At 55.0% G+C, this 25,977-nt stretch overlaps 3 protein-coding genes across 3 annotated transcripts; all 3 read left to right on the top strand.

Annotated features, from left to right (window-relative positions):
- Positions 1–378: 378 nt before the first annotated feature.
- On the top strand, positions 379–4,261 carry LOC101432791 (galectin-2-like). Its single transcript, XM_004451608.4, has 4 exons — positions 379–466; positions 3,004–3,086; positions 3,705–3,861; positions 3,939–4,261. The coding sequence occupies exons 1-4, from the start codon at positions 461–463 to the stop codon at positions 4,083–4,085; spliced, it is 393 nt and encodes a 130-aa protein (XP_004451665.1). The 5' UTR covers positions 379–460; the 3' UTR covers positions 4,086–4,261.
- Positions 4,262–8,413: 4,152 nt separating this feature from the next.
- Positions 8,414–9,401, top strand: LOC101439217 (galectin-2-like). The gene is made up of 3 exons (XM_023586886.2): positions 8,414–8,481; positions 9,039–9,195; positions 9,261–9,401. Exons 1-3 carry the CDS (start codon positions 8,414–8,416, stop codon positions 9,399–9,401), a joined length of 366 nt encoding a protein of 121 aa, XP_023442654.2.
- Positions 9,402–13,020: 3,619 nt separating this feature from the next.
- LOC101440498 (32 kDa beta-galactoside-binding lectin-like) lies at positions 13,021–23,232 on the top strand. The gene is made up of 8 exons (XM_004451621.3): positions 13,021–13,076; positions 13,718–13,874; positions 13,952–14,066; positions 14,582–14,697; positions 18,045–18,200; positions 21,977–22,059; positions 22,695–22,851; positions 22,928–23,232. The coding sequence occupies exons 1-8, from the start codon at positions 13,021–13,023 to the stop codon at positions 23,066–23,068; spliced, it is 981 nt and encodes a 326-aa protein (XP_004451678.2). The 3' UTR covers positions 23,069–23,232.
- The last annotated feature ends 2,745 nt before the right edge of the window (positions 23,233–25,977 follow it).

The raw sequence follows: 25,977 nt of genomic DNA, 5'->3' as shown, positions 1-25,977 counted from the left end.
CTTCCCAAAGTTTCAGTTCAAATAAAAGAATCTATGTTTACGGAGCCTTCTGTGGCAGGATCTGTGGTTTTTGCTTTTCATGCACTTTAATGCTCAGGGCATCCTCATGATACACAGGGAACTGCGGCACAAAGTCCAAGGTGAGCAGGTGGGGAACTGGGGCAGGATGCCAGGCCCAGCCCATGCTCCCAGCCTCTCCAGAGCGCCCACCCCTGCTCTCGGCTCTCGCTTTTCACCAGAGAAAGTGCCAACTGTCTTCTGTGATTAATGGGCAGAGGCTCCTTCCTGGAGATGCCGATAAGTCCTCTGCTCGGCCCTGCCTTGGGTGAGGTGATAGATAATGGTGTATCCCTGCCTTTGGTGAGGTAATAAATAATGCTCTAAGATACAAGCTGGACCATGAATTGACACCCAAGCACTGGCCTTCAGGACCGAGGACGCTGCCCCAGGAGCCGCTGCCATGTCGGTGAGGTCCCCGGCCCCCCCTGCCCACCTCCCTCCCCTCATCCACGCCCTTGCCCGGGACAGGGGGTGGGAGGCTTTGGAGGAGAGCATCGCTGCTCCTCTTGGGGCCCTGGATGCCCCGACTGTATGGCAAGGACGAGGCACCCGTCACCTCCACGGCCCTTCAGCTTCGGGGGTCTCCCGCCTATGGCCGGAGCCTGAGCCCATCTCTTTCTCTCTCCAGCCTCATTTTCCTCACCAGTAAGAATCATGACGTCAGGATCCTAAAAACTGAAGTCTACTGCGCTTTTAAAAAGGCAGTCGCTGTTGCTAGGGGTGGAATAGCCCAAGTGAGAATCTACACTGCAGGGGTGGAGTGGATGCTCTTGGAGGCTCTTGGTTCTTTGATTTCAAACCAGGCCCTGCCAGAGGTTGCTGTGTGGCCTTGGACAAGTCACAGCCCCCCTCTGGACCTCAGATTGCCATCTGTGGCATGGGATCATCAGTGCCACCCTGAGGCTTAGACTCGAGAGGGCCATGTGTGAATGGGGTGATGACCTCTCGCCCGCAAGGAGGACCGTGGGATCCAGGGACCTTCTCCTTTCCCCTCTTCACCTACCTGTCCCCTTTGCTTTCTTCTCTTCTTCCTTCTCCAGAGACCACCCAGCCCAAATCCCTTCTATCACAGATGGTGAGTGAGACCCAGAAAGGGGCAGGGGTAACCCCAGGTCACCCAGCCAGTCATGGCAGAGCTGGGAGTCGACCCCACTGCCTGCACCTAGCCCAGCCCACAGCTCTGTGCACTTCCACCGCCCCCCCGCCAAGCTCTGCCTGCCCCACCCCAGGCCGCAGTCTCTGTTGAGTAGAGAGAGGATGCTCGGCCTGCACCCTCCAAAGGCTCTGACACCCTATTTGTACAGACGCACCTGCAGCAGCCCCACCCATCCTGGGGGCTCGGAACATCATTCTAAGGCAGGCAACCCCAGGAGGCACCCCAGTTCTCGCTCTCCCACCCCCACCCAGATTTTCTTGGGAAGGGGTTCGGGGCAGGCAAAGCACTGGGATTACACGGCAGACTGGTCTTTCCAGGCCACTGGGCCTTAGGCGGGGCAGGCAATGCTCTGTGGCAGGCACAGGCCACTTTTTTGTCCCTCCGCTCATGTCTGCCCCTTTGGAGGTCCGTCATCACCCTCATTGGGTAACCGCATCTCCAGGCGGTGTAGTTCCTTGTCTGGCACTAAGAGACTGACCGAGAGCTTCATAGAGGCTGCCCCTCCCAGCACTGAGACCTGGCGATTTCTCTAGGATCTGGGAGCTGCGCCTCCAGCCTCCCAATCCCACTTGCTCTAAGGCAGTAAATCGCCTTGTGCCGATTTTAGTCCCAGGGGACAAGTGGCACTGCTGGAGCGAGGTTTTTAGTTGGCAGTGCCTGGTGAGGGGGTGGCTGCTGGCACCGAGTGGGTAGAGGCCAGGGGCGCCCTAAAGATCCCACAGGGCACAGAGCAGCCTCCCACCCCCAACAAACAGTCTTGACCCCTAATGTGCAGTCCTGAGCTCCAGAGCCCTGCTCTCAGGCACCTGTCTCCCTGCCACCATCGCCTCTTTCTGACCTTCTCACACTTGTTGCCTCTGGGGGAGGCGGGCAACGTCCTGCCGTCCCACCCCTGTGCGAAGGAGCAGCTCCCAGTCCTCCTTCCTGGGAAGGTGGTGGCTTTGGGGGGTGGGGGGCATCCCCCTGCGTCCACTCTCCTTGAAGCACTGAGAGGAGCCCCTGTCCAGGGAGCTGCTTCAGGGCTCTCAGGTTATGCTCCTCAGAGAACAGGGCTGGTCACTGAACAGAAATCCCAGACTTTAAAAATGGTCTGCGGGGAAGGATGTAGCTCAGGGGTTGAGCACGTGCTTCCTTTTAGGAGGTCCTGGTTTCATCCCTGGTACCTCTTAAAACCAAACAATCGAAAAGAAACAAATGAAAAAACTAACTCTCATTGGGGAGCAGACGTAGCTCAGTATTTGAGCACCTGCTTCCATGTACCAAGTCCTGGTTCCTCCCTCGGACTTCCTAAGACAAGGAAAATTTCTGCCTCTAAGTACTCTAAATCTTTGGTGCCTGGTCTATATAATCACTGTTCAGCCTCCAGTTGCGGATGTGAACAATGGGCCTTCTCTCCAAGTGGGGAAGGGGCTATGCAGCCCTGCGTGGAGACCCTCCCTTGGCCGCAGCGCAGCCCTGGGAAGCTCCCGCTCCATAGAAAGCCCGTCCCCGCCCCGTCCTGCAGAAACAGGGGCGTAAATGGACAGTGAGCCCCAAGATGCAGCCTGTGGGTGTGGCTGGGAGCGAAGCAGTTAGGGCAGGACAGGGGTGCAGGGAGGCCTTAGTTGGAGCGCTCTGGACGTTCCCTCCCCAGCAGGTGTGGGGAGCACTTCCTGGGCTTGGGACCCCACTGGGCAGGGGGACGGTGAGACAGGAGCTGCTTCATATGCTGAAGGGCCCAGGCCCTCGTGGGATTGGTCTTCTGAGGGGGCTCAAGTACAACGTCTCTCTCTGCCCTAACTGCCCAGGAGACATATGCGGCTGCGGATAAGGCCGGGAAGTTGGGGACAACCCTGATGATCAAGGGCAAAATTGCCAAATATATTAATCGGTGAGTTGGGCGAAGGGGGGCAGCCTCGGTGCTCAGACCTCGGGCCAAGCGGCCTTTTCCACAACCTGGCAGCCTGTCACCCCACACCCCTGCTGGCTCCTCTCGCGGTAGGACGTGCCTTCACCTCTGCACCTGGGTTTGGGGCCCTCAGAATTCATGCTGTGCCATGTTTCCTTTCCTTGGCCCCAGCAGACACGGTAGGAACAGGAGGACAAGCTACTGGAGCTCTGCCCGGCACCCAGTGGCTCGGGGGCCTCCCTGCAAGCCCCGACCTGGATAGACTGAGGAGCCCCTGTGTCCCCCATTCATGCACGTTAAACCAGGGCCGACCTCCAGGGGGCGCTGACCAATGGTGTTTGCCGCCCTGCCCTAGAGCCCAGCAGAGGCAGAGCTCCGCCTCCAGGGGGCGCCTGTGAGCTGAGGGATTTCAGCATTTCTGGGGACTGACCCCTGTCAGCCTTTCATTGTGAATGTCTCGGAGGATCACCACCTTCTTTTAGGGCAGACCTTGATTAAGACCACTTGTCTTTAGTGACTCTTCCAGCCATGACTCCCTGCCCCCAGGCCATTCTATGCAGCGGTGGCCCCTGACCCTCACCTATTTCCCTCCCCCTGCAGTTTTGCGATTGATCTGGGTGAAGGGCCCAAGAAGGTGGGCCTGCACTTCAACCCTCGCTTCGACCAGTCCGTCATTGTCCTCAACTCGTTTGATGGCGAATGGGGGAAGGAGGTTGAGGTAGATCATCTGAACTTTAACCGAGGGTCAGAGATCACGGTGAGGTCAAAGGAGAAGGGTCCTGGGAGGATGACAAAGAGAGCCCAGCCTCCCTGACACCTTCCTTCTCTCTGCAGCTCATAATGACCTTTGATATTGACGGATTCAAGGTGACGCTGCCAGACTTGTACCAGATCACCTTCCCTAACAGGCTGGGCCTCTCCCAGGTGTCCTACCTGGCCGTGTCGGATGGCTTCAGCATCACCTCCCTGAAGTTTGACTGAGTGGGCAGCACCCGACAGAAGAAAAGCCCCAGCCAGCACCCCACCCACGTCCTCCTGAGTCACGCCAGGAGTGGCAGCCCCCACTCCCCCACTCCCCCACTCCCAGTTCCTGCCCCTCTGGTCCCACTTTCCTTCCCCAAGTTTCAGAGCAAATAAAAGAACCCGCCTTTACGGAGCCTTTCTGTGGCAGCATCTGTGGTTTTTCCTTTTCATGCACTTTAATGCTCAGGGCATCCTCATGATACAGAGGAAACTGAGGCACAAGGTACCAGGATTACCAGATGGGAACTGGGGCAGGATGCAGGCCCAGCTCATGCCCCCAACCTCTTCAGAGTCTGCTCCTCCTCAGGGCTCTCGCTTTTCCCAGAGAAAGTGCCAAATGTCCTGTGGGATCATGGGGCAGAGGCTGCTTCCAGGCACCTGGTCAGGGCTGTTCCCTGGATCTGCAGATGAGGCTCCCAGCTGGGCCTCTTATCCCAGGTGTGTTCCAGCCTGGCTGCCCATGAGCCGAGCCCTGGGCAAGGTAATAGACAATGGCCCCGAGGGCAGCACCCCAGCACCGGCCTGCAGCACCGAGGACGCTGCCCCAGGAGCCGCTGCCATGTCGGTGAGATCCCCGGGCCACACTGCCCACTTCCCTCTCCTCATCCATGCCATCGCCTGGGTCAGGGGGTGGGAGGCTTTGGGGGAGAGCATCGCTGCTCCTCTTGGGGCCCTGGATTCCCCGACTGTACAGCAAGGATGAGGCACCCGTCACCACCGTGGCCCTTCAGCTTCAGGGTTCTCCCCTCCCCTGCCTCCCACCTGCACCCGGGGCCTGAGCCTGTCTCTTTCCCTCTCCAGCCTCACTTTCCTCAGCAGTGAGAATAATGACATCGTGATAATAACAACTAAAGTTTACTAAGCGTTTTAAAAAGTCAGAAAGTGATGCACAGGGGTGGAATAGCCCTCGGTGACAATCTAAACAAAGGGGGCAGAGTGGATGCTCTAGGGGGCTCCTGGTTCTTTGATTCTAAACCAGGCCTTGCCAGAGTTTGCTGTGTGGCCTTGGGTAAGTGACAGCCCCTCTGGACCTCAGATTCCCATCTGAGAAATGGGATCATCAGTGCCACCCTGAGGCTTAGACTCGAGAGGGCCATGTGTGAATGAGGTGATGCCCCCTCACTCCCCAAGGAGGACCTTAGGATCCAGGGACTTCTCCTTTTCTCCTCTACACCCACCTGTCTCCTTTAGTTTCCACTCTTCCCCCTTCCCCAGAGACCACCCAGACCAAATCCCTTCTATCACAGATGCTGAGTGAGACCCAGAAAGGGGCAGGGGTAACCCCAGGTCACCCAGCCAGTCATGGTAAAGCTGGGAGTAGACCCCAGTGCCTGCACCCAGCCCAGCCTGCAGCTCTGTGCATTTCCACCCTCTCAACTCTGCCTGCCCCACCCCAGGCCGCAGTCTCTATTTGTTGAGTGGAAAGAGGATGCCCGGCTTGCACCCTCCAAAGGATCAGACACGCTATTCTTGCAGAAGCACCTGCTTCAGCTCCCCCCATCCTGGGGGCTCGGGTTCCTCTATCTCAGCCAGGAAACCCCGGGAGGCACCCAGCACCAGCTGTTGCTGTCCCATCCCCCCAGATTGTCTTGCAGGAAGGGGCTTGGTGGGCGGGGCAGGCAAAACCCTGGGAGGAGACCGGCGACTGGTCTTCCCAGGCCGCCCTTCCTTAGGTTTGGCAGTTGCTGCACTGTGGCAGGCACAGGCCACTGCTGTCCGTCCCTCCGGTCATGTCTGCCCCTTTGGAAGGTCCCGTCATCACCCTCATTGGATAACCACATTTCCAGGCGGTGCAGTTCCTTGTCTGGCAGTAAGAGACTGACCGAGAGAGCTTCATCCAGGCTGCCCCTCCCAGCACTGAGACCTGGCGATTTCTCTAAGATCTGAGAGCTGCGCCTCCAGCCTCCCAATCCCACTTGCTCTAAGGCAGTAAATCGACCTGGGCAGATTTTAGTCCCAGGGGACACCTGGCAATGCTGGAGCAAGGTTTTTGGTTCACACATCCTGGCGGGGGTTGGGTGGGGAGGGCTGCTGGCACCGAGTGGGTAGAGGCCAGGGGCGCTTAAAGACTCCACAGGGCACAGAGCAGACCCCACCCCCAGCAAAGAGTCCTGAGGCCCCCAGTGTGCTATGATGGCCATGAATCTTTCTTCCTTGTTTCATTTTGCTGATGACTGTTTATGCGCACATAACGAATTTCTTCGTCTTCTTCCTCAAACCCTCCCCTTATCATATAACAAGTTGTACCGTTTCATGTACTAATATTTGAGGTTATCAAGATTCACACTGAATATTACCCAAGACCTTGCACCCTCTTCTGTATGAAATTAATTTGTTTCTGGTATACGCTATAGAGTTGAACATCGTCAGGCAGATATATATATATATATATATATATATATATGCATGTCTGTTATTGTGTTTACTTAGAGACTAAGTATGGTTTAAGGTAACGTGTATGGTTGCCAAGTTGAAAATGGCTGGACTGTGATGGGTAGGCTTTTGTGTCAACTCGCCCAGGTAAATGTGTCTAAGCAAGGAATTGGTCAAGCAAGCACTGGGCTAAGTGTAATACAAGGGCATTTATGGACTTAGTCTCCAATGACTTTACTGCAGTGGTAAATCACAGATAAATGATTACATCAGTCAGGGAGATTGCCATCAGCAATGAGTGACGCTTAACCCAATCAGTTGAATGCCATAAAAGGGGAAGTGATTCCCGCACTTGGAGAGAATTTCCCAGCTAGTCTTTGGACAGCCAGAACTTGTAATGAACCCTTCTTGGACTTTCACTGCAGCCCCTGGTCGCAGCCTGCCTGCGCAACCTGGACTTGTGCATCCCCACGGCTGCGTGAGAGACTCTTACAGAATCGCATATTATTGACAGATATCTCTTATTGATTCTGTTTCCCTAGAGAACTCTGGCTAATAGGGCTTGGTACCTGGAGTGGGATACTGAGCTCCACAGCCCTTCTCTCAGGCACCTGTCTCACCTGCCACCATCTCCTCTTTCTGACCTTCTCACACTTGTTGCCTCTGGGGGAGTCGGGCAACATCCTGCCGTCCTACCCCTGTGCGAAGGAGCAGCTCCCAGTCCTCCTTCCCGGTAAGGTGGTGGCTTCGTGGGGTGTGGGGGCATCCTCCTGCGGCCCCTATCCTTGAAGCACTGGGAGGGGCCCTTTCCAGGGAGCTGCTTCAGGGCTCTCAGGTTATGCTCCTCAGAGAATAGGCCTGGTCACTGAACAGAAATCCCAGAATTTAAAAATGGTCTGCAGGGACCAGATATAGCTCAGTATTTGAGCACCTGAGTCCAAGCACCAGGTCCTGGGTTCTATCTCTAGTACTACCTAAAATAAAAATAAAAAATAAAAAAATTCTGCCACAAGTTACTCTGAATCTTTGGAGCCTGCTCATCATCATCTCTGCTCAGCCTCCAGTTGCAGATGTGAACAATGGGCCTTCTCTCCAAGTGGGGAAGGGGCTCTGCAGCCCTGGTGGAGACCCTCCCTTGGCCCCAGCGCAGCCCTGGGAAGCTCCCGCTCCATAGAAAGCCAGTCCCCGCCCCGTCCTGCGGGAACAGGGAGCAAATGCACAGTGACAATGGTTGATGGTGAGGCCGCCCGCAGTGGCCGTCAGTCCTGCTGGGTCCCCTGCTCGGGGCTTTGCCAACAGTATCTCGAGTCGTCCCCACCAGCTTGCGGGAGGCTGCTCCCAGCCTCAGTGTCTCCAAATGCCCCACAGCAGGGGCTCAGAAACTGTTTTTGGATGACTAGATGAAGTGAGCCAGTGGGAAGATGAGGGAAGTGAGGTTTGGAGAGGGACTTAGGGGACACATTCAGACACGTGACTTGTGGCATTTTGTAGATTTTCAGGTCCAGTCTGTTTTCTGCTGGTGCAGTTTGGTGCCCAAACTAATCAAACCTTGCTCCTGGGGTTCTACTCAGGGGAACTGTGAGGCAGGCAGGCTGCAGTCTACCTATTTCTGGTTGGTTAAACTGAGTCTTCCCCACTGAGACCCAGATGCAGCCTGTGGGGGTGGGTGGGAGCAAAGCGGTTAGGGCAGGACAGGGGTGAGGGGAAGCCTTGGTTGGAGCGCTCTGGACGTTCCCTCCCCAGCAGGTGTGGGGAGCACTTCCCGGTCTCGGGACCCCACCTGGGCAGGGGGAGGGTGAGACAGGAGCTGCTTCATGTGCTGAAGGGCCCAGGCCCACGTGGGATCGGTCTTCTGAGGGGGCTCAAGTAAAATGTCCCTCTCTGCCCTAACTGCCCAGGAGACATTTGAGATTATGAGTATGGCCAAGAAGTTGGGGACAACCCTCAAGGTCAAGGTGAAAGTTGCCAAACATGCTGATCGGTGATTTGGGGGAAGGGAGCAGGTGGGGGCAGGGGGCAGCCTCAGTGCCCAAACCTCGGTTCAAGCGGCCCTTTCCACATCCTGGCAGCCTGTCACCCCACACCCCTGCTGGCTCCTCTCGTGGTAGGACGTGCCTTCACCTCTGCACCCGGGATTGGGGCCCTCAGTATTCACGCTGTGCCACGTCTCCGTTCCTTGGCCCCAGCAGCCACTGTAGGGGCAGGAGGAGAAGCTCCTGGAGGTCTGCCCGGTGCCCAGTGTATCGGGGCCTCCCCTGCAAGCCCCGACCTTGTTCGCCCCCCTGCCCTAGAGCCCAGCAGAAGCCGAGCTCCGCCTCCAGGGGTCGCCTGTGAGCTGAGGGATTTCAGCATTTCTGGGGACTGACCCCTGTCAGCCTTTCATTATGAATGTCTCAGAGGATCACCACCAGGTTTTAGGGCAGACACCTTGATTAAGACCACTTGTCTTCAGTGACTCTTCCAGCCACGACTCCCTGCCCCCAGGCCATTCTATGCAGCAGTGGCCCCTGACCCTCACCTATTTCCCTCCCCCTGCAGCTTTGCGATTAATCTGGGTGAAGGGCCCGAGAAGCTGGGCCTGCACTTCAACCCTCGCTACGACCAGTCCTCCATTGTCCTCAACTCGTTTGACGGAGGATGGGGGAAGGAGCTTGTGGTAGATCATCTGGGCTTTGCCCAAGGGTCAGAGATCATGGTGAGGTCAAAGGAGAAGATGCCAAGGAGAGCCCAGTCTCACTGCCACCCTGCTTCTCTCTGCAGGTCGTAATGACCTTTGATAGTGACGGATTCAAGGTGACGCTGCCAGACGGGCACCAGATCAGCTTCCCTAACAGGCTGGGCCTCTCCCAGATGCCCTACCTGAGTGTGGAGGGGGGTCAGCATCTCCTCCCTGAAGTTTGACTGAGTGGGCAGCACCTGCCAGAGGAAAAGTCCCAGCCAGCACCCCACCCACGTCCTCCTGAGTCACGCCAGGAGTGGCAGCCCCCACTCCCCCACTCCCACTCCGGCCCCTCTGGTCCCACTTTTCCTTCCCCAAGTTTCAGAGCAAATAAAAGAACCCGCCTTTACGGAGCCTTTCTTTGGCAGCATCTGTGGTTTTTGCTTTTCCTTTTTTTCTTTTCTTTTCTTTTTTAAAAGATTTATTTATTTATTTATTTATTTATTTATTTCTCTCCCCTTCCCCCCAACCTCCCTCACTCCAGTTGTCTGTTCTCTGTGTGTATTTGTCTGTGTCTATTTGTCCGCTTCTGTTGTTGTCAGCGGCACGGGAATCTTCGTTTCTTTTTGCTCAGTCATCTTGTTGTGTTCTCTCTCCGTGTGTGTGGCGCAATTCTTAGGCAGGCTACACTTTCTTTCATGCTGGGCGGCTCTCCTTATGGGGCGCACTCCCTGTGCGTGGGGCTCCCCTACGTGGGGGTCACCCCTGCGTGGCAGGGCATTCCTTGTGTGCATCAGCACGGCGTGTGAGCCAGCTGCACACGGGTAAGGAGGCCCTGGGTTTGAACCGTGGACCTCCCATGTGGTAGACGGGCGCCCTAACCACCGGGCCAAGTCCGCTTCCCGGTTTTTGCTTTTCATGCAGTTTAATGCTCAGGGCATCCTCATGATACAGAGGAAACTGAGGCATAAAGCCATAGGATGACCAGGTGGAGAACTGGGGCAGGATGTAAATCTCGGCCCATACTCCCAACGTTTTCCAGATCGCCCATCCCTCCTCATGACTCTCCCTTTTCGCCAGAGGAAGAGGGTGTGGGTGGGGCAGGTAAAGCACTGGGAGGATTCGGGACACAGATCTACCCAGGCCACCCGATCTTAGGCGGGGTAGGTGCTGCTGTGTGTCAGGCACAGGCCACTGCTGTCCGTCCCTCCAGTCATTTCTGCCCCTTTGGAAGGTCCCGTCATCACCCTCATTGGGTACCCGCATCTCCAGGCGGTGCAGTTCCTTGTCTGGCAGTAAGAGACTGACTGAGAGCCTCATCCAGGCTGCCCCTCCCAGCACTGAGACCTGGCGATTTCTCTCACATCTGAGAGCTGCGCCTCCAGCCTCCCACTCCCACTTGCTCTAAGGCAGTAATCTGCCCTGGGCAGATTTTACTCTCAGGAAATATCTGGCACTGCTGGAGGGAGGTTTTTGTTGGCACAGCCTGGCGCGTGTGGGTGGGGGGCTGCTGGCACCCAGTGGGTAGAGGCCAGGGGCGCTGTAAAGATCCCCCAGGGCACAGAGGAGACTCACCACTCCCAGCAGAGTCCTGAGGCCCCCAATGTGCTATGATGGTCGTGAATCTTTCTTCCTTGTTTCATTATGGTCATGATGATTTATGTACACAAAACGAATTTCTTTGTCTTCTTCCTCAACTTTCCCCTTATGATATACCAAGTTGTGTCTGTTTCATTTCATAATATTTGAGGATGTCAAGTTTGAGAGTGAATATTACCCAAGAACTTGTACCCTCTTCTCTGTGGAATTAATGCACTTCCAGGTGTACTCAGGAGAGTTGAACATTGTTATGTGGAAATATATATATATATATATGCATGTCTGTTATTGTGTTTACTTAGGGACTAAGTATGGTTTAAGGTAACGTGTATGGTTGCGAAGTTGAAAATGGCTGGACTGTGATGGTTAGGCTGTCGTGTCAACGCGCCCAGGTAAATGTGTCTAAGCCAGGCATTGGTCAAGCAAGCACTGGGCTAAGTGTAACACAAGGGCATTTATGGACTTCGTCTCCAGTGACTTTCCTGCAGTGGTAAATCACAGACAGCTGGTTGTAGTTACATTAATCAGGAAGCTGGCCATCGGCAAGAGTGAAGCTTAACCTAATGAGTTGAATTCCTTCAAAGGGGAAGGGATTCCCACGTTTGGAGAGAATTTCCTAGCTCGTCTTTAGACAGCCAACATCTCCCAGAACTTGTGATGAACCTTCCTTGGACTTTCACTGCAGCCCCTGGTCGCAGCCTGCCTGTGCAACCTGGACTTGTGCATCCCCACGGCTGCATGAGATTCTTACAGAATCGCATATTATTGACAGATATCTCTTGTTGATTCTGTTTCCCTAGAGAACTCTGACTACTATGGCTTGGTACCTGGAGTGGGGTACTGAGCTCCAGAGCCCTACTCTCAGGCACCTGTCTCATCTGCCACCATCGCCTCTTTCTTGACCTTCTCACTCTTGTTGCCTCTGGGGGAGGCGGGCAACATCCTGCCGTCCTACCCCTGTGGGAAGGAGCAGCTCCCAGTCCTCCTTCCTGGGAAGGTGGTGGCTTTGGGGGGCAGGGATAATACTCCTGCGGCTACTGTTCTTGAAGCACTGGGAGGAGCCCCTGTCCAGGGAGCTGCTTCAGGGCTCTCAGGTTATGTCCCTCAGAGAATAGGGCTGGTCACTGAACAGAAATCCCAGACTTTAAAAATGGTTTGCATGGACCAGATGTAGCTCAGGGGTTGACAGCCTGCTTCCCTGGGTTCAGTCCAAACAAACAAATGAAAAAAACCAACCCTCACTGGGGAGCAGATGTAGGTCAGTATTTGAATGCCTGCGTCCAAGTACCAGGTCCTGGGTTCTATCTCCAGTTCCACCTAAAATTAAAAAAAAAAAAATTCTGCCACAAATTACTGTGAATCTTTGCAGCCTGCTCAAAACCATCACTGCTCAGGCTCCAGTTGCAGATGTGAACAATGGGCCTTTTCTCCAAGTGGGGAAGGGGCTCTGCAGCCCCTGCGTGGAGACCCTCCCTTGGCCCCAGTGCAGCCCTGGGAAGCTCCCGCTCCACAGAGAGCCAGTCCCCGCCCCGTCTTGCGGGAACAGGGAGCAAATGCACAGTGACAAGGGATCATGGTTAGGCCGCCCGCAGTGGCTGTCAGTCCTGCTGGGCCCTCTGCTTGGGGCTTTGCCAACAGTATCTCAAGTCGTCCCCACCAGCTTGAAGGAGGCTGCTCCCAGCCTCAATGTCTCCAAACGTCCCACAGCAGGGACTCGGCCACTGTTTTTGGATGACTAGATGAAGTGAGCCAGTGGGAGGATGAGGGAAGTGAGTTCTGGAGAGGGACTTAGGGGGACACGTTCAGACACGTGACTTGTGGCATTTTGTATATTTTCAGGTCCAGTCTGTTTTCTGCTGGTACAGTTTGTTTCTAAACAAATCAAACCTTTCTTCTGGGGTTCTTCTCAGGGGAACTGCGAGTTTGGCAGGCTGCAGTGTACCCATTTCTGGATGGGTAAACTGAGTCTTCCCCACTGAGCCCCCAGATGCAGCCTGTGGGGGTGGCTGGGAGCGAAGCAGTTAGGGCAGGAGAGGGGTCGGGGAGGCCTTAGTTGGAGCGCTCTGGACGTTCCCTCCCCAGCAGGTGTGGGGAGCACTTCCTGGGCTCGGACCCCACTGGGCAGGGGGAGGGTGAGACAGGAGCTGCTTCATGTGCTGAAGGGCCCAGGCCCACGTGGGATTGGTCTTCTGAGGGGCCTCAAGTACAACGTCTCTCTCTGCCCTAACTGCCCAGGAGACATATGCGGCTGCGGATAAGGCCATGACGTTGGGGACAACCCTGATGATTAAGGGCAAGATTGCCAAATACATTAATCGGTGAGTTGGGGGAAGGGGAGCAAGTGGGGGGCAGGAGGGTAGCCTCGGTGCCCAGACCTCGGGCCAAGCGGGCTTTTCCACATCCTGGCAGCCTATTACCCCACACCCCTGCTGGGTCCTCTCCCGGTAGGACGTGCCTTCACCTCTGCACCTGGGTTTGGGGCCGTTAGAATTCACACTGTGCCACGTCTCTGTTCCTTGGCCCCAGCAGCCATTGTAGGGGCAGGAGGAGAAGCTCCTGGAGCCCTGCCCGGCCCCCAGTGGCTCGGGGACCTCCCCTGCAAGCCCCGACCTGGAAAGACTGACCAGCCCCGACGTCCACCTGTCCATGCACGTTAAAGCAGGGCCGACCTCCAGGGGGCGCTGAGCGATGGTGTTCCCCCCCCTGCCCTAGAGCCCAGCAGAGGCAGAGCTCCGCCTCCAGGGGGCGCCTGTGAGCTGAGGGAGTTCAGCATTTCTGGGGACTGACCCCTGTCAGCCTTTCATTATGAATGTCTCAGAGGATCACCACCTTGTTTTTGTGCAGAGACCTTGATTAAGACCACTTGTCTTTAGTGACTCTTCCAGCCACGACTCCCTGCCCCCAGGCCGTTCTACGCAGCGGTGGCCCCTGACCCTCACCTATTTCCCTCCCCCTGCAGCTTTGCGATTAATCTGGGTGCAGGGCCCAAGAAGGTGGGCCTGCACTTCAACCCTCGCTTCGACCAGTCCACCATTGTCCTCAACTCGTTTGATGGCGAATGGGGGAAGGAGGTTGTGGTAGATCATCTGCGCTTTTCCCAAGGGTCAGAGATCATGGTGAGGTCAAAGGGGAAGGGGCCTGGGAGGATGCCAAGGAGAGCCCAGCCTCCCTGACACCTTCCTTCTCTCTGCAGGTCACAGTGGCCTTTGATAGTGACGGATTCAAGGTGATGCTGCCAGACGGGCACCAGATCAGCTTCCCTAACAGGCTGGGCCTCTGCCAGCTGCCCTACCTGAGCGTGGAGGGGGGTCAGCATCACCTCCCTGAAGTTTGACTGAGTGGGCAGCACCTGCCAGAGAAAAAGTCCCAGCCAGAACCCACCCACGTCCTCCTGAGTCACGCCAGGAGCGGCAGTCCCCACTCCCCCACTCCCAGTTCCTGCTCCTCTGGTCCTACTTTCCTTCCCCAAGTTTCAGAGCAAATAAAAGAACACCCCTTTATGGAGCCTTTCTGTGGCAGGATCTGTGGTTTTTCCTTTCCATGCACTTTAATGCTTAGGGCATCCTCATGATACAGAGGAAACTGAGGCACATGGTCCTAGGATGACCAGGTATGGAACTGGGGCAGGATGCAGGGCCAGCTCATGCTCCCATCCTCTCCAGAATCTGCCCCTCATCTTGGCTCTCCCTTTTCACCAGGGAAAGTGCCAACTGTCCTGTGGGATTATGGGGCAGGGGCTGCTTCCAGGCACCTGGGTCAGGGCTGTTCCCTGGAACTGCAGATGAGGCTCCCAGCTGGGCCTCTTATCCCAGGTGTGTTCCAGCCTGGCTGCCCGTGAGCCAAGCCCTGGGCGAGGTAATAGACAATGGCCCGCAGGGCAGTACGCTAGCACTGGCCTGCAGGACCGAGGAGGCTGCCCCAGGAGCCGCTGTCATGTCAGTGAGGTCCCCGGGCCACACTGTCCACCTCCCTCCCCTCATCCACACACTCGCCTGGGTCTGGGAGTGGGGGGCTTTGGGGGAGAGCATCACTGCTCCTCTTGGGGCCCTGGATTCCCCGACTGTACAGCAAGAATGAGGCGCCCGTCACCTCCACGGCCCTTCAGCTTCCAGCTTCTCCCCTCCCCTGCCGCCCCCCTGCGGGCGGAGCCCAAGCCCGTCTCTTTCCCTCTCCAGCCTCACTTTCCTCACCAGTAAGAATAATGATGTCATGATACTAATAATTACAGTCTACTGAGCTTTTTTTCCTTTAAGATTTATTTTTTATTTACTTCTCTCCCTTTTACCTGCTCCACCCCCATTGTCTGCTCCCTGTGTCCATTCACTGTGTGTTCTTCTGTGACCGCTTCTATCCTTCCATCCCGTCATCACCCTCATTGGGTACCCGCATCTCCAGGCGGTGCAGTTCCTTGTCTGGCAGTAAGAGACTGACCGAGAGCTTCATCCAGGCGGCCCCTCCCAGCACTGAGACCTGGCGATTTCTCTAGGATCTGGGAGCTGCGCCTCCAGCCTCCCAATCCCACTTGCTCTAAGGCAGTAAATCTGCCCTGGGCAGATTTTAAACCCAGGGGACCTTGGCACTGCTGGAGCGAGGTTTTCGTTGGCACAGCCTGAGGGGCATGGGTGGGGGGTGCTGCTGGCACCAAGTGGGTAGAGGCCAGGGGCGCCGTAAAGATCCCCCAGGGCACAGAGGAGACTCCACACTCAGCAAAGAATCCTGAGGCCCCCAGTGGGAAGTCCTGAGCTCCAGAGCCCTGCTCTCAAGCACCTGTCTCACCTGCCACCATCGCCTCTTTCTGACCTTCTCACATTTGTTGCCTCTGGGAAGTCGGGCAACATCCTGCCGTCCTACCCCTGTGCGAAGGAGCAGCTCGCAGTCCTTCAGGGAAGGTGGCGGCTTGGGGTGGTGGTGGTGTGGGGGCATCCTCCTGCGGCCACTGTCCTTGAAGCACTGGGAGGAGCCCCTGTCCAGGGAGCTGCTTCAGGGCTCTCAGCTTATGCTCCTCAGAGAACAGGGCCGGTCACTGAACAGAAATCCCAGACTTTAAAATAATCTCCCGGGGACTGGATGTAGCTCAGAGGTTGCGCATGTGTTTCCAATTTAAGAGGTCCTGGGTTCATCCCTGGTCCCTCCTAAAACGAAATAAACAAAATCAAAAAAATGGAAAATTGAACCCCCATTGGGGTGCAGATGTAGCTCAGTATTTGAGCACCTGCTTCTATGTACCAGGTCCTGAGTTCTATCTCCAGTACCTACTCAAAAAAAAAAAAAAAGAAATTCTGCAAGAAATGACAAATCTTTGGAGCCTGCTCAACATCATCACTGCTGAGGCTCCAATTGCAGATGTGTGTGAAAAATGGGCCTTTTCTCCAAGTGGGAAAGGGGCTCTGCAGCCCCTGCGTGGAGACCCTCCTTTGGCCCCAGCACAGCCCTGGGAAGCTCCCGCTCCATAGAAAGCCGGTCCCCGCCCCGTCCTGCGGAAACAGGGGAGCAAATGGACAGTGACAAGAAATCACGGTGAGGCCACCCGCAGTGGCCATTAGTCCTGCTGGGCCCTCTGCTCGGGGCTTTGCCAACAGTATCTTGAGTCGTTCCCACCAGCTGGAAGGCGGCTGCTCCCAGCCTCGGTGTCTCCAAACGTTCCATAGCAGGGGCTCGGCGACTGTTTTTGGATGACTAGATGAAGTGAGCCAGTGGGAGGACGAGGGAAGTGAGGTTTGAGAGGGACTTAGAGGGAAACGTTCAGACACGTGACTTGCAGCATGTTGTAGATTTTCTGGTCCAGGCTTTTTGCTGCTGGTACAGTTTGGTGTTCAAACTAACCAAATCTTGCTTCTGGGGTTCTGCTCAGGGGAACCGCAAGGCCGGTAGGCTGCAGTCTACCCATTTCTGATGAGTAAACTGAGTCTTCCCCACTGAGCCCCCAGATGCAGCCTGTGGGGGAGGCTGGGAGCGAAGCAGTTAGGGCAGGACAGGGGTGCGGGAGGCCTTGGTTGGAGCGCTCTGGACGTTCCCTCCCCAGCAGGGGTGGGGAGCACTTCCTGGGCTCGGGACCCCACCTGGTAAGGGGGACGGTGAGACAGGAGCTGCTTCATGTGCTGAAGGTCCCAGGCCCACGTGGGATCGGTCTTCTGAGGACCTCAAGTAAAACGTCTCTCTCTGCCCTAACTGCCCAGGAGACATTTGAGATTACGAATATGGCCATGATTGGGGACAACACTCAAGTTCAAGGGGAAAGTTGCCAAAGATGCTGATTGGTGAGTTGGTGGAAGGGGAGCAGGTGGGGGCAGGAGGCAACGTTGGTGGTCAGACCTCGGGCCAAGCGGCCTTTTCCACATCCTGGCAGCCTGTCACCCCACACCCCTGCTGGCTCCTCTCGCGGTAGGACGTGTCTTCACCTCTGTGCCTGGGTTTGGGGACCTCAGAATTCACGTTGTGTCACATCTCCGTTCCTTGGCCCAAGCAGCCACTGTAGGGGCAGGAGAAGCTCCTGGAGCTCTGCCCGGCGCCCAGTGGACTGGGGGCCTCCCCTGCAAGCCTCGACCTAGAAAGACTGAGCAGCCCCGATGTCCACCTGTTCATGCACGTTAAACCAGGGCCGAACTCCAGGGGGCGCTGACCGATGGTGTTCGCCCCCCTGCCCTAGAGCCCAGCAGAGGCAGAGCTCCGCCTCCAGGGGGCGCCTGTGAGCTGAGGGATTTCAGCATTTCTGGGTACTGACGCGTATCAGCTTTTCGTCCTGAATGTCCCAGGTAGGGTGCCAGAGAAAAGTCATTCTTTTCTCCTACTTGGGTCCCTTGAAGCTACAGAAATGTGGGGTGCTCATGGGTGCTCATGGGTGTGGGGTGCTGAGTCCTCTGAATGAAGGCTCCCCATGAAACAGAAAGCTCTTTCTCCCAGGGACCACAGATTCCTAACCCAGACTCTTGGAGTGCTCCTGCCGAGGTCCCACAGCTCTGAAACAAAAGTGCAGTGACGGGGAGCTCACCACCTTAAGGAAACTCAAATGGTTTCAGATACCTGAAGACAATTCAGATCACCAAGACAGGCACCCTCAGCTCCTAAAGTTTTCAGTTCTCCTCCTGTCAACAGCTTGGTCCATGTTCCTAATGGAACATGGTCCCTCAGGGCCAGGTCTGACCACATGGTCACCTCCCTTGTTTTATGGCAGAGACCTTGATTAACACAACATTTCTTTAGTGACTCTTCCAGCTGCGACTCCCTGCCCCTAAGCTGTTGTGCCCAGCGGTGGCCCCTGACCCTCACCTATTACCCTCCCCCTGCAGCTTTGCGGTTATTCTGGGAAGGGGCCCGAGAAGCTGGGCCTGCACTTCAACCCTTGCTTCGGTGAGTGCACCATTGTCTACGACTCTTGGCATGGCAGCTGGGAGGAGGAGCATCAGGAAAATCACCTGTGCTTTTGCCCAGGGTCAGAGAACACGGTGAGGCCGGGGTGTCAGGGCACCTGGGAGGATGTCAAGGGGAGCCCAGCCCTCCCCAAACCCTCCTTCTCTCTGCAGGTCAGTGTCGCCCTTGAGAGTGACGGATTCAAGGTGACGCTCCAGATGGCCACCAGTTCATGTTCCCTAACAGGCTGGGGCACAGCCAGCTGCCCTACCTGAGCATGGAGGGGGGTCAGCATCTCCTCCCTGAGGTCTGACTGAGTGGGCAGTACCTGCCAGAATAAAAGACCCTACCAGAGCCCCACCCACGCCTTCCTGATTCACGCCATGACGGGCAGCCCCCCAATCCCCCACTGCCAATTCCTGCCTCTCTGGTCCCATTTTTCTTCCCCAAAATTCAGAGTAAATGAAAGAACACACCTTTAAGGAGGCTTTCTGAGGCAGGATCTGTGGTTTTTGCTTTTCATGCACTGTAATGCCCATGGCATCCTCATGATACAGAGGAAATTGAGGCACAAGGTCCTAGGCTTGCCAGATGGAACTGGGGCAGGATGCCAGGCCCAGCTCATGATTTCAACCACGTCAGAGAGCCCGCTGCTCCTCACATCTCTCTTTTCATCAGAGAAAGGGCCAAGTGTGCTGTGGGATTATGGGGCAGAGGCTGCTTCCCGGCACCTGGGTCAAATTCTATTCCCTGGAACTGCAAACAAGGCTCCCAGCTAAGCCTCTTTTCACAGGAAGAGCCCCGCCTTGGGTGAGGTAATGGATAAGGGTTTACTATAATTTGGACTTGAAGAGACAGCTGAGCACTGGCCTGCAGGACCGAGACGCTGCCCCAGGAGCCGCTGCCATGTCGGTGAGGTCCCCGGCCCCCACTGCCCACCTCCCTCCCCTCATCCATGCCCTCACCCGGGTCAGGGGGTGGGGGGCTTTGGGGGAGAGATCGGTTCTCCTCTTGGGGCACTGGATTCTCCGACTGTACAGCAAGGACGAGGGACCCGTCACCTCCATGGCCCTTCAGCTTCAGGGGTCTCCCACCAGCGGCTGGAGCCTGAGCCCATCTCTTTTCCTCTCCAGCCTCACTTTCCTCACCACTAAGAATCATGACATCAGGATCCTAAAAACTGAAGTCTACTGAGCCTTTAAAAAGGCAGACACTGACGCTAGGGGTGGAATAGCCCAAGGTGAGAATCTACACTGCAGGGGTGGAGTGGATGCTCTTGGAGGCTCCTGGTTCTTTGATTCCAAACCAGGCCTTTTCAGAGCTTGCTGTGTGCCCTTGATCAAGTCACAGCCCCTCTCTGGACCTCGGAATTCCCTTCTGTGGAATGGGATCATCAGTGCCACCTGAGGCTTAGACCCGAGAGGTCATGTGTGAAAGGGGGGATGCCCCGCCCTGCTCCAAGGAGCATCTTGGGGTCCAGGGACCTTCTCCTTTCCCCTCCTCACCCACCTGTCCCCTTTGCTTTCCAATCTTCCTCCTTCTCCAGAGACCACCCAGCCCAAATCCCTTCTATCACAGATGGTGAGTGAGACCCAGAAAGGGGCAGGGGTAACCCCAAGTCACCCAGCCAGTCATGGCAGAGCTGGGAGTCAACCCCACTGCCGGCACCCAGCCCTGCCCACAACTCCGTGCACTTCCACCCCTCTCAGCTCTGTCTGCCCCACCCCAGGTGGCAGTCTCTATTTGGTGAGTGGAAAGAGGATGCCCGGCCTGCACCCTACTAAGGATCTGGCACCCTATTTGTGCAGAGGCACCTGCAGCGGCCCCATCCATCCTGGGGGATCGGGGTCATCTTTCTCAGCCAGGGAACATCCAGGAGGCAACATAGCTCCAGCTCTCACTCTCCCACCCGCACCCAGATTGTCTTGCAGGAAGGGGCTAGGTGGGTGGGGCAGGGAAAACCTGGGAGGAGATGGGAGACTGGTCTTCCCAGGCCTCCCTTCCTTAGGTTTGGCAGGTGCTGCTCTGTGGCAGGCACAGGCCACTGCTGTCCGTCCCTCCAGTCATGTCTGCCCCTTTGGAAGGTCCCTCATTGGGTACCCGCATCTCCAGGCGGTGCAGTTCCTTGTCTGGCAGTAAGAGACTGACTGAGAGCTTCATCCAGGCTGCCCCTCCCAGCACTGAGACCTGGCGATTTCTCTCAGATCTGAGAGCTGCGCCTCCAGCCTCCCACTCCCACTTGCTCTAAGGCAGTAAATCTGCCCTGGGCAGATTTTACTCTCAGGAAATATCTGGCACTGCTGGAGGGAGGTTTTTGTTTGGCACAGCCTGGCAGGGGTGAGGGTGGGGGGCTGCTGGCACCGAGTGGGTAGAGGTCAGGGGTGCCGCAAAGATCCCACAGGGCACAGAGAAGAACCACCCCCAGCAGAGTCCTGACCCCAAATTTGAAGTCCTGAGCTCCAGAGCCCTGCTCTCAGGCACTGTCTCACCTGCCATCATCTCCCCTTTCGGACCTTCTCACACTCATTGACTCTGGGGGAGTTGGGCAAGATCCTGCCTTCCTACCCCTGTGCGAAGGAGCAGCTCCCAGGCCTCCTTCCCGGGAAGGTGGTGGCTTTGCAAGGTGGGGGGCATCCTCCTGCAGCCATTGCCTTGAAGCATTGGGAGGAGCCCCTGTTGAGGGAGCTGCTTCAGGGCTCTCAGTTATGCTCCTCAGAGAATAGGGCTGGTCAGTGACCAAATCCCAGACTTTAAAAATGGTCTGCAGGGAAAGAGGTAGCTCAGGGGTTGAGCATGTGCTTCCATTTAGGAGGTCCTGGGTTCATCCCTGGTCTCTCCTAAAACCAAAGGAACAGAAACAAACAAATGAAAAAACCAACTCTCATTGGGGAGCAGTTGTAGCTCAGTATTTGAGCACCTGCTTCCATATACAAGGACCTGAATTCTGTCCATCAGACCTCCTAAAAAAAGTAAAAGTTCTGCCACAAATTACTCTAAATCTTTGGTGCCTGGTCCACGTCATCACTGCTCAGCCTCCAGTTGCAGATGTGAAAACTGGGCCTTTTCTCCAAGTGGGGAAGGGGCTCTGCAGCCCCTGCGTGGAGACCCTCCCTTGGCCCCAGCGCAGCCCTGGGAAGCTCCCGCTCCATAGAAAGCCAGTCCCCACCCCGTCCTGCGGAAACAGGGGAGCAAATGGACAGTGACAAGGGATCACGGTGAGGCCGCCCTCAGTGGCCGTCAGTCCTGCTGGGCCTTCTGCTCGGTGCTTTGCCAACAGTATCTCGAGTCATCCCCACCAGCTGGAAGGAGGCTGCTGTCAGCCTCAGTGTCTCCAAACATCCCACAGCAGGGCTCGGTGACTGTTTTTGGATGACTAGATGAAGTGAGCCAGTGGGAGGACGAGGGAAATGAGGTTTGAGAAGGACTTAGGGGACACGTTCAGACACGTGACTTGTGGCATTTTGTAGATTTTCAGGTCCAGTCTGTTTTCTTCTAATACAATTTGGTGCCCAAACTAATCAAACCTTGCTTCTGGGGTACTGCTCAGGGGAACTGCGAGGCTGGCAGGCTGCAGTCTACCAATTTCTGATGAGTAAACTGAGTCTTCCTCACTGAGTCCCAGATGCAGCCTGTGGGATGGCTGGGAGCGAAGCAGTTAGGGCAGGACAGGGGTGCGGGAAGCCTTGGTTGGAGCGCTCTGGACGTTCCCTCCCCAGCAGGGGTGGGGAGCACTTCTGGGGCTCGGGACCACACCTGGGCAGGGGGAGGGTGAGACAGGAGCTGCTTCATGTGCTGAAGGGCCCAGGCCCACGTGAGACTGGTCTTCTGAGGGGGCTCAAGTACAACGTCTCTCTCTGCCCTAACTGCCCAGGAGACATTTGAGATTATGAATATGGCCATGAGTTTGGGGACCACCCTCCAGTTCAATGGGAATGTTGCCAAAGATGCTGATCGGTGAGTTGGGGGAAGGGAGCAGGTGGGGGCAGGAGGCAGCCTCGGTGCTCAGACCTCGGGCCAAGCGGGCTTTTCCCCATCCTGGCAGCCTGTCACCCCACACCCCTGCTGGCTCCTCTCACAGTAGGACGTGCCTTCACTTCCGTGCCTGGATTTGGGCCCTCACGATTCACTCTGTGCCACGTCTCTGTTCCTTGGCCCCAGCAGCCACTGTAGGGGCAGGATAAGTTCCTGTAGCTCTGCCCGGCGCCCAGTGGATCGGGGGCCTCCTTTGCAAGCCCCAACCTGGAAAGACTGACCAGCCCCGACGTCCACCTGGTCATGCATGTTAAACCAGGGCCGACCTCGAGGGGGCACTGACCGATGGTGTTCACCCCCCTGCCCTAGAGTCCAGCAGAGGCAGAGCTCCGCCTCCAGGGGGCGCCTGTGAGCTGAGGGATTTCAGCATTTCTGGGGACTGACCCGTATCAGCTTTTCATCATGAATGTCTCGGGGCGATCACCCCCCTTGTTTTAGGGCTGAGACCTTCATTAATACAAATTTATTTAGTGATTCTTCCAGCTCCGACTCCCTGCCCCCAAGCTGTTCTACCCAGCGGTGGCCCCTGACTTCACCTATTACTCTCCCTCCTGCAGCTTTGAGATTAATCTGGGCGGTGGGCCCGAGAGGCTGGGCCTGCACTTCAACGCTCGCTTCGACGAGTCCATCATCGTCTGCAACTTGTGGGAAGGCAGCTGGGACGAGGATCTTCGGGAAGATCATCTGTGTTTTGTCCAAGGGTCAGCGATCACGGTGAGGTCAAACGGGAAGGGGGGGCGGGGATGTGAAGGGGAGCCCAACCTCCCTGACACCTTCCTTCTCTCTGCAGGTCACTGTGGCCTTTGAGAGTGATGGATTCAAGGTGACGCTGCCAGGCGGCCACCAGTTCAGCTTCCCTAACAGGCTGGGCCTCTGCCAGCTGCCCTACCTGAGCGTGGAGGGGGGTCAGCATCTCCTCCCTGAAGTTTGACTGAGTGGGCAGCACCTGCCAGAAGAAAAGGCCCAGCCGGAACCCCACCCACGGTCTTCCTGAATCCCACCAAAACCAGCAGCTCCCCCTCCCCCACTGCCAGTTCCTGCCCCTCTGGTCCCATTTTCCTTCCCCAAGTTTCAGAGCAAATAAAAGAACCACGTTTTTGGAGCCTTTCTGTGGCAAGATCTGTGGTTTTTGCTTTTCATGCACTTTAATGCTCAAGGCATCCACATGATACACAGGAAACTGAGGCACAAAGTCATAGGATTACCAGACGGGAATTGGGGCAGGATGCCAGCCTCAGCTCATGCTTCCAGTCACTTCAGAGAGCCCGCTACTCCTCACATCTCTATTTTCATCAGAGAAAGTGCCAACTGTCCTGTGGGATTATGGGGCAGAGGCTGCTTCCAGGCACCTGGGCCAGGGACTGTCCTTGGAACTGCAGATGAGGCTCCCAGGTGGGCCTCTTATCCCAGGTGTATTCCAGCCTGGCTCCCATTAGCCCAGCTTTGGGAGAGGTAACATGTAATGGTCTAAGATATAACCTGGCAGAAGCAAGCACAGGAGTTTTCCAGGACAGTAAGGCCAGTGTGGCTTGAGGGATTAAATGGAAGAAAAGTGTTAGACTCTGAGTCTAACGGGGCAATTAGGGTGTGCTGGGTGGTCTGTTGAGTTTCTCTCCAGACCCTCTTATAGCAGTTTGATGTGGTTATGAATTCCAAAAATAGATATTGGGTTATGTTTGTAATCTGGTCTGTACCTGGACATGATTAAGTTATGATTAGGGCTTTGATTGTGCCACATCATTAGGGCGTTGAGTCCCTGCCCCTTGGTGGGGGGGGACTCACAGATAAAAGGCATGGCAAAGGACAGAGTTAGGGGCTTTTGATGTTGGAGTTTGATGCTGAAGCCTTAAGCTGGAGTCCCGGGCAGTAAGCTCACAGAGGAAAGGGAAGCCAGCCTCAGGAAGAGAGGAATGCTGAACCCAGGAAGAAGCAAGTCCTGGGAAGAAAGGAAATTTAAACCTGAGAGAAGCAAGAACCTGGAAGGGAGGAACCCAGGAAGCCTGAACCCTTGCACCATTGGCAGCCATTTGCTCCAACATGTGAAAATAGACTTTGGTGAGGGAAGTAACTTATGCATTATGGCCTGGTATCTGTAAGCTCCTAGCCCAAATACTCTGTATAAAAACCAACCGATTTCAGCTATTTTGTATCAGCACCCCTTTGGGTGACTAATCCACCTCTCTTCACCTTTCTACACCCTGCTCTGTGCTCAGGGTCTGTGCCGAGCAGGCTCTCTTGCCACCTGGCTACCCACTGGATCCTCTACAGGGGCACTACCAAGTGGGGTGTGTGGATTGTGGCCAATCTGGTCCTAAAAGAATCCCGTGGGTGCCTGTGCCTGAGTTCCTCCTTCCAACTCAAGTATTTACTCCACCTTGTGAGGACTGGTTCAAATAAAATCATATTTAAATAGATTGAATCAGTTATGGAAAATCTCCCAACAAAGAAATTCTAGGACCATATGGCTTCACAGGTGAATTGTATGAAGCATTTCTAGAATAATTAACACCAGTCCTGTTTAGACCCTTCCAAAAAATTGAAGAGGAGGGAAAATTACTGAACACATTTTATGAAGTCAACAACAAAGATGCAAGTAAAGAAAATTATAAATCAAGCACTCTAATGAACATAGATGTTAAAATGCTCAAAAAAATACTTGGAAATCGAATCCCAACAGCATATCACAAGACATATACATCAAGACCAAGTGGATTTATTCCAAGTATGCAGGGCTGGGTCAACGTAAGAAAAGCAATCACCATAATATCCCACATTAACAAATTGAAAGAAAATAAGCACATGATCATCTCAGTAGATGTAGAAAAGGCATTTTTAAAGAAGATTTATTTTTTGCTCTCCACTTCCCCCCCTCCCCCCAATTTTCTCCTCTCTATATCCATTCACTGTATGTTTTTCTGTGTCTGTTTTCTGCATGTATTCTTAATAGGCAGCAGTGAGAACTGATCCTGGGCATTCCCTGAGGTGGGAGAGAGGTGATCACTCTCTTGTACCACCTCAACTCCGTGTTCTGTGTCTCATGTTGCATCACCTTGCTGAACCAGCTCTCTGTGTCAGGTGGCACTCCCGTGCGGGGTGGCGCTCCTGCGTGGGCAGGCACTCCCTGTGGGCCAGCTTGCCCTCACCAAGAGGCCCTGGGCATTGAACCCAGGACCACATATATGGTAGATGGGAGCCCAACTGCTTGAGCCATATCCATTTCCCCAGAAAAGACATGATAAAATCCAGCATCCTTTATTAAAAATACTTCAAATGATAGGAAGAGAAGGAAAGTTCCTCAGTATGATAAAGGGAATATATGAAAAACCCATAGCCAAAATAATACTCAAAGGGGAAAAGTTGAAACATTCCCTCTAAGTTCAAGAACAAGGTAAGAATGCCCACTGTCACTAGTATTCAACATTGTATTAGTAGTTTTAGCTAGAACAATTAGAGAAAGAAAAAAAAAACGGCATCCAAATAGGAAAGAGAAAGTAACACTCTCACTATTATTAGATGACATGATCCCTTATTTAGAAATTCCATAATGTCTATGACAAAGCTAATTGAGCTAAAAACCAGTCCTGCAAAGTGCCAGGACACAAGATCAACATGCAAAAATCAGTAATATTTCTGTACACTAGTTTTGATCAAGCTGAGGAGTAACTTAAGGGAAAAATTCCATTTACAATAGCAACAAAAGACTCAAATACCTAAGAATCAATTTAACCAAAGAAACACTGAACCTATATGCAGAAAACTCCAAAACTTATTGACAGAGGACACATGGTTGGCAGGGAGTTCTACAGGGCATATATCCAGGGTACAGAAAAATGTTTGGAT

The sequence above is a fragment of the Dasypus novemcinctus genome, chromosome 12 (assembly GCF_030445035.2).
Source record: "Dasypus novemcinctus isolate mDasNov1 chromosome 12, mDasNov1.1.hap2, whole genome shotgun sequence".
NCBI lineage: Eukaryota > Metazoa > Chordata > Mammalia > Cingulata > Dasypodidae > Dasypus > Dasypus novemcinctus.
This window is presented reverse-complemented; position numbering and strand designations above follow the sequence as displayed.

Coding starts and splice junctions, on each gene's coding strand:
- LOC101432791 (XM_004451608.4), top strand. Junction 3,087..3,704: donor ATTGCCAAATATATTAATCG/GTGAGTTGGGCG, acceptor CTCCCCCTGCAG/TTTTGCGATTGATCTGGGTG. Junction 3,862..3,938: donor ACCGAGGGTCAGAGATCACG/GTGAGGTCAAAG, acceptor TTCTCTCTGCAG/CTCATAATGACCTTTGATAT.
- LOC101439217 (XM_023586886.2), top strand. CDS start 8,414: ATGAGTATGGCCAAGAAGTTGGGGACAACCCTCAAGGTCAAGGTGAAA. Junction 8,482..9,038: donor GTTGCCAAACATGCTGATCG/GTGATTTGGGGG, acceptor CTCCCCCTGCAG/CTTTGCGATTAATCTGGGTG. Junction 9,196..9,260: donor CCCAAGGGTCAGAGATCATG/GTGAGGTCAAAG, acceptor TTCTCTCTGCAG/GTCGTAATGACCTTTGATAG.
- LOC101440498 (XM_004451621.3), top strand. CDS start 13,021: ATGACGTTGGGGACAACCCTGATGATTAAGGGCAAGATTGCCAAATAC. Junction 14,698..18,044: donor CAGGAGCCGCTGTCATGTCA/GTGAGGTCCCCG, acceptor CTCCCCCTGCAG/CTTTGCGGTTATTCTGGGAA. Junction 18,201..21,976: donor GCCCAGGGTCAGAGAACACG/GTGAGGCCGGGG, acceptor CTAACTGCCCAG/GAGACATTTGAGATTATGAA.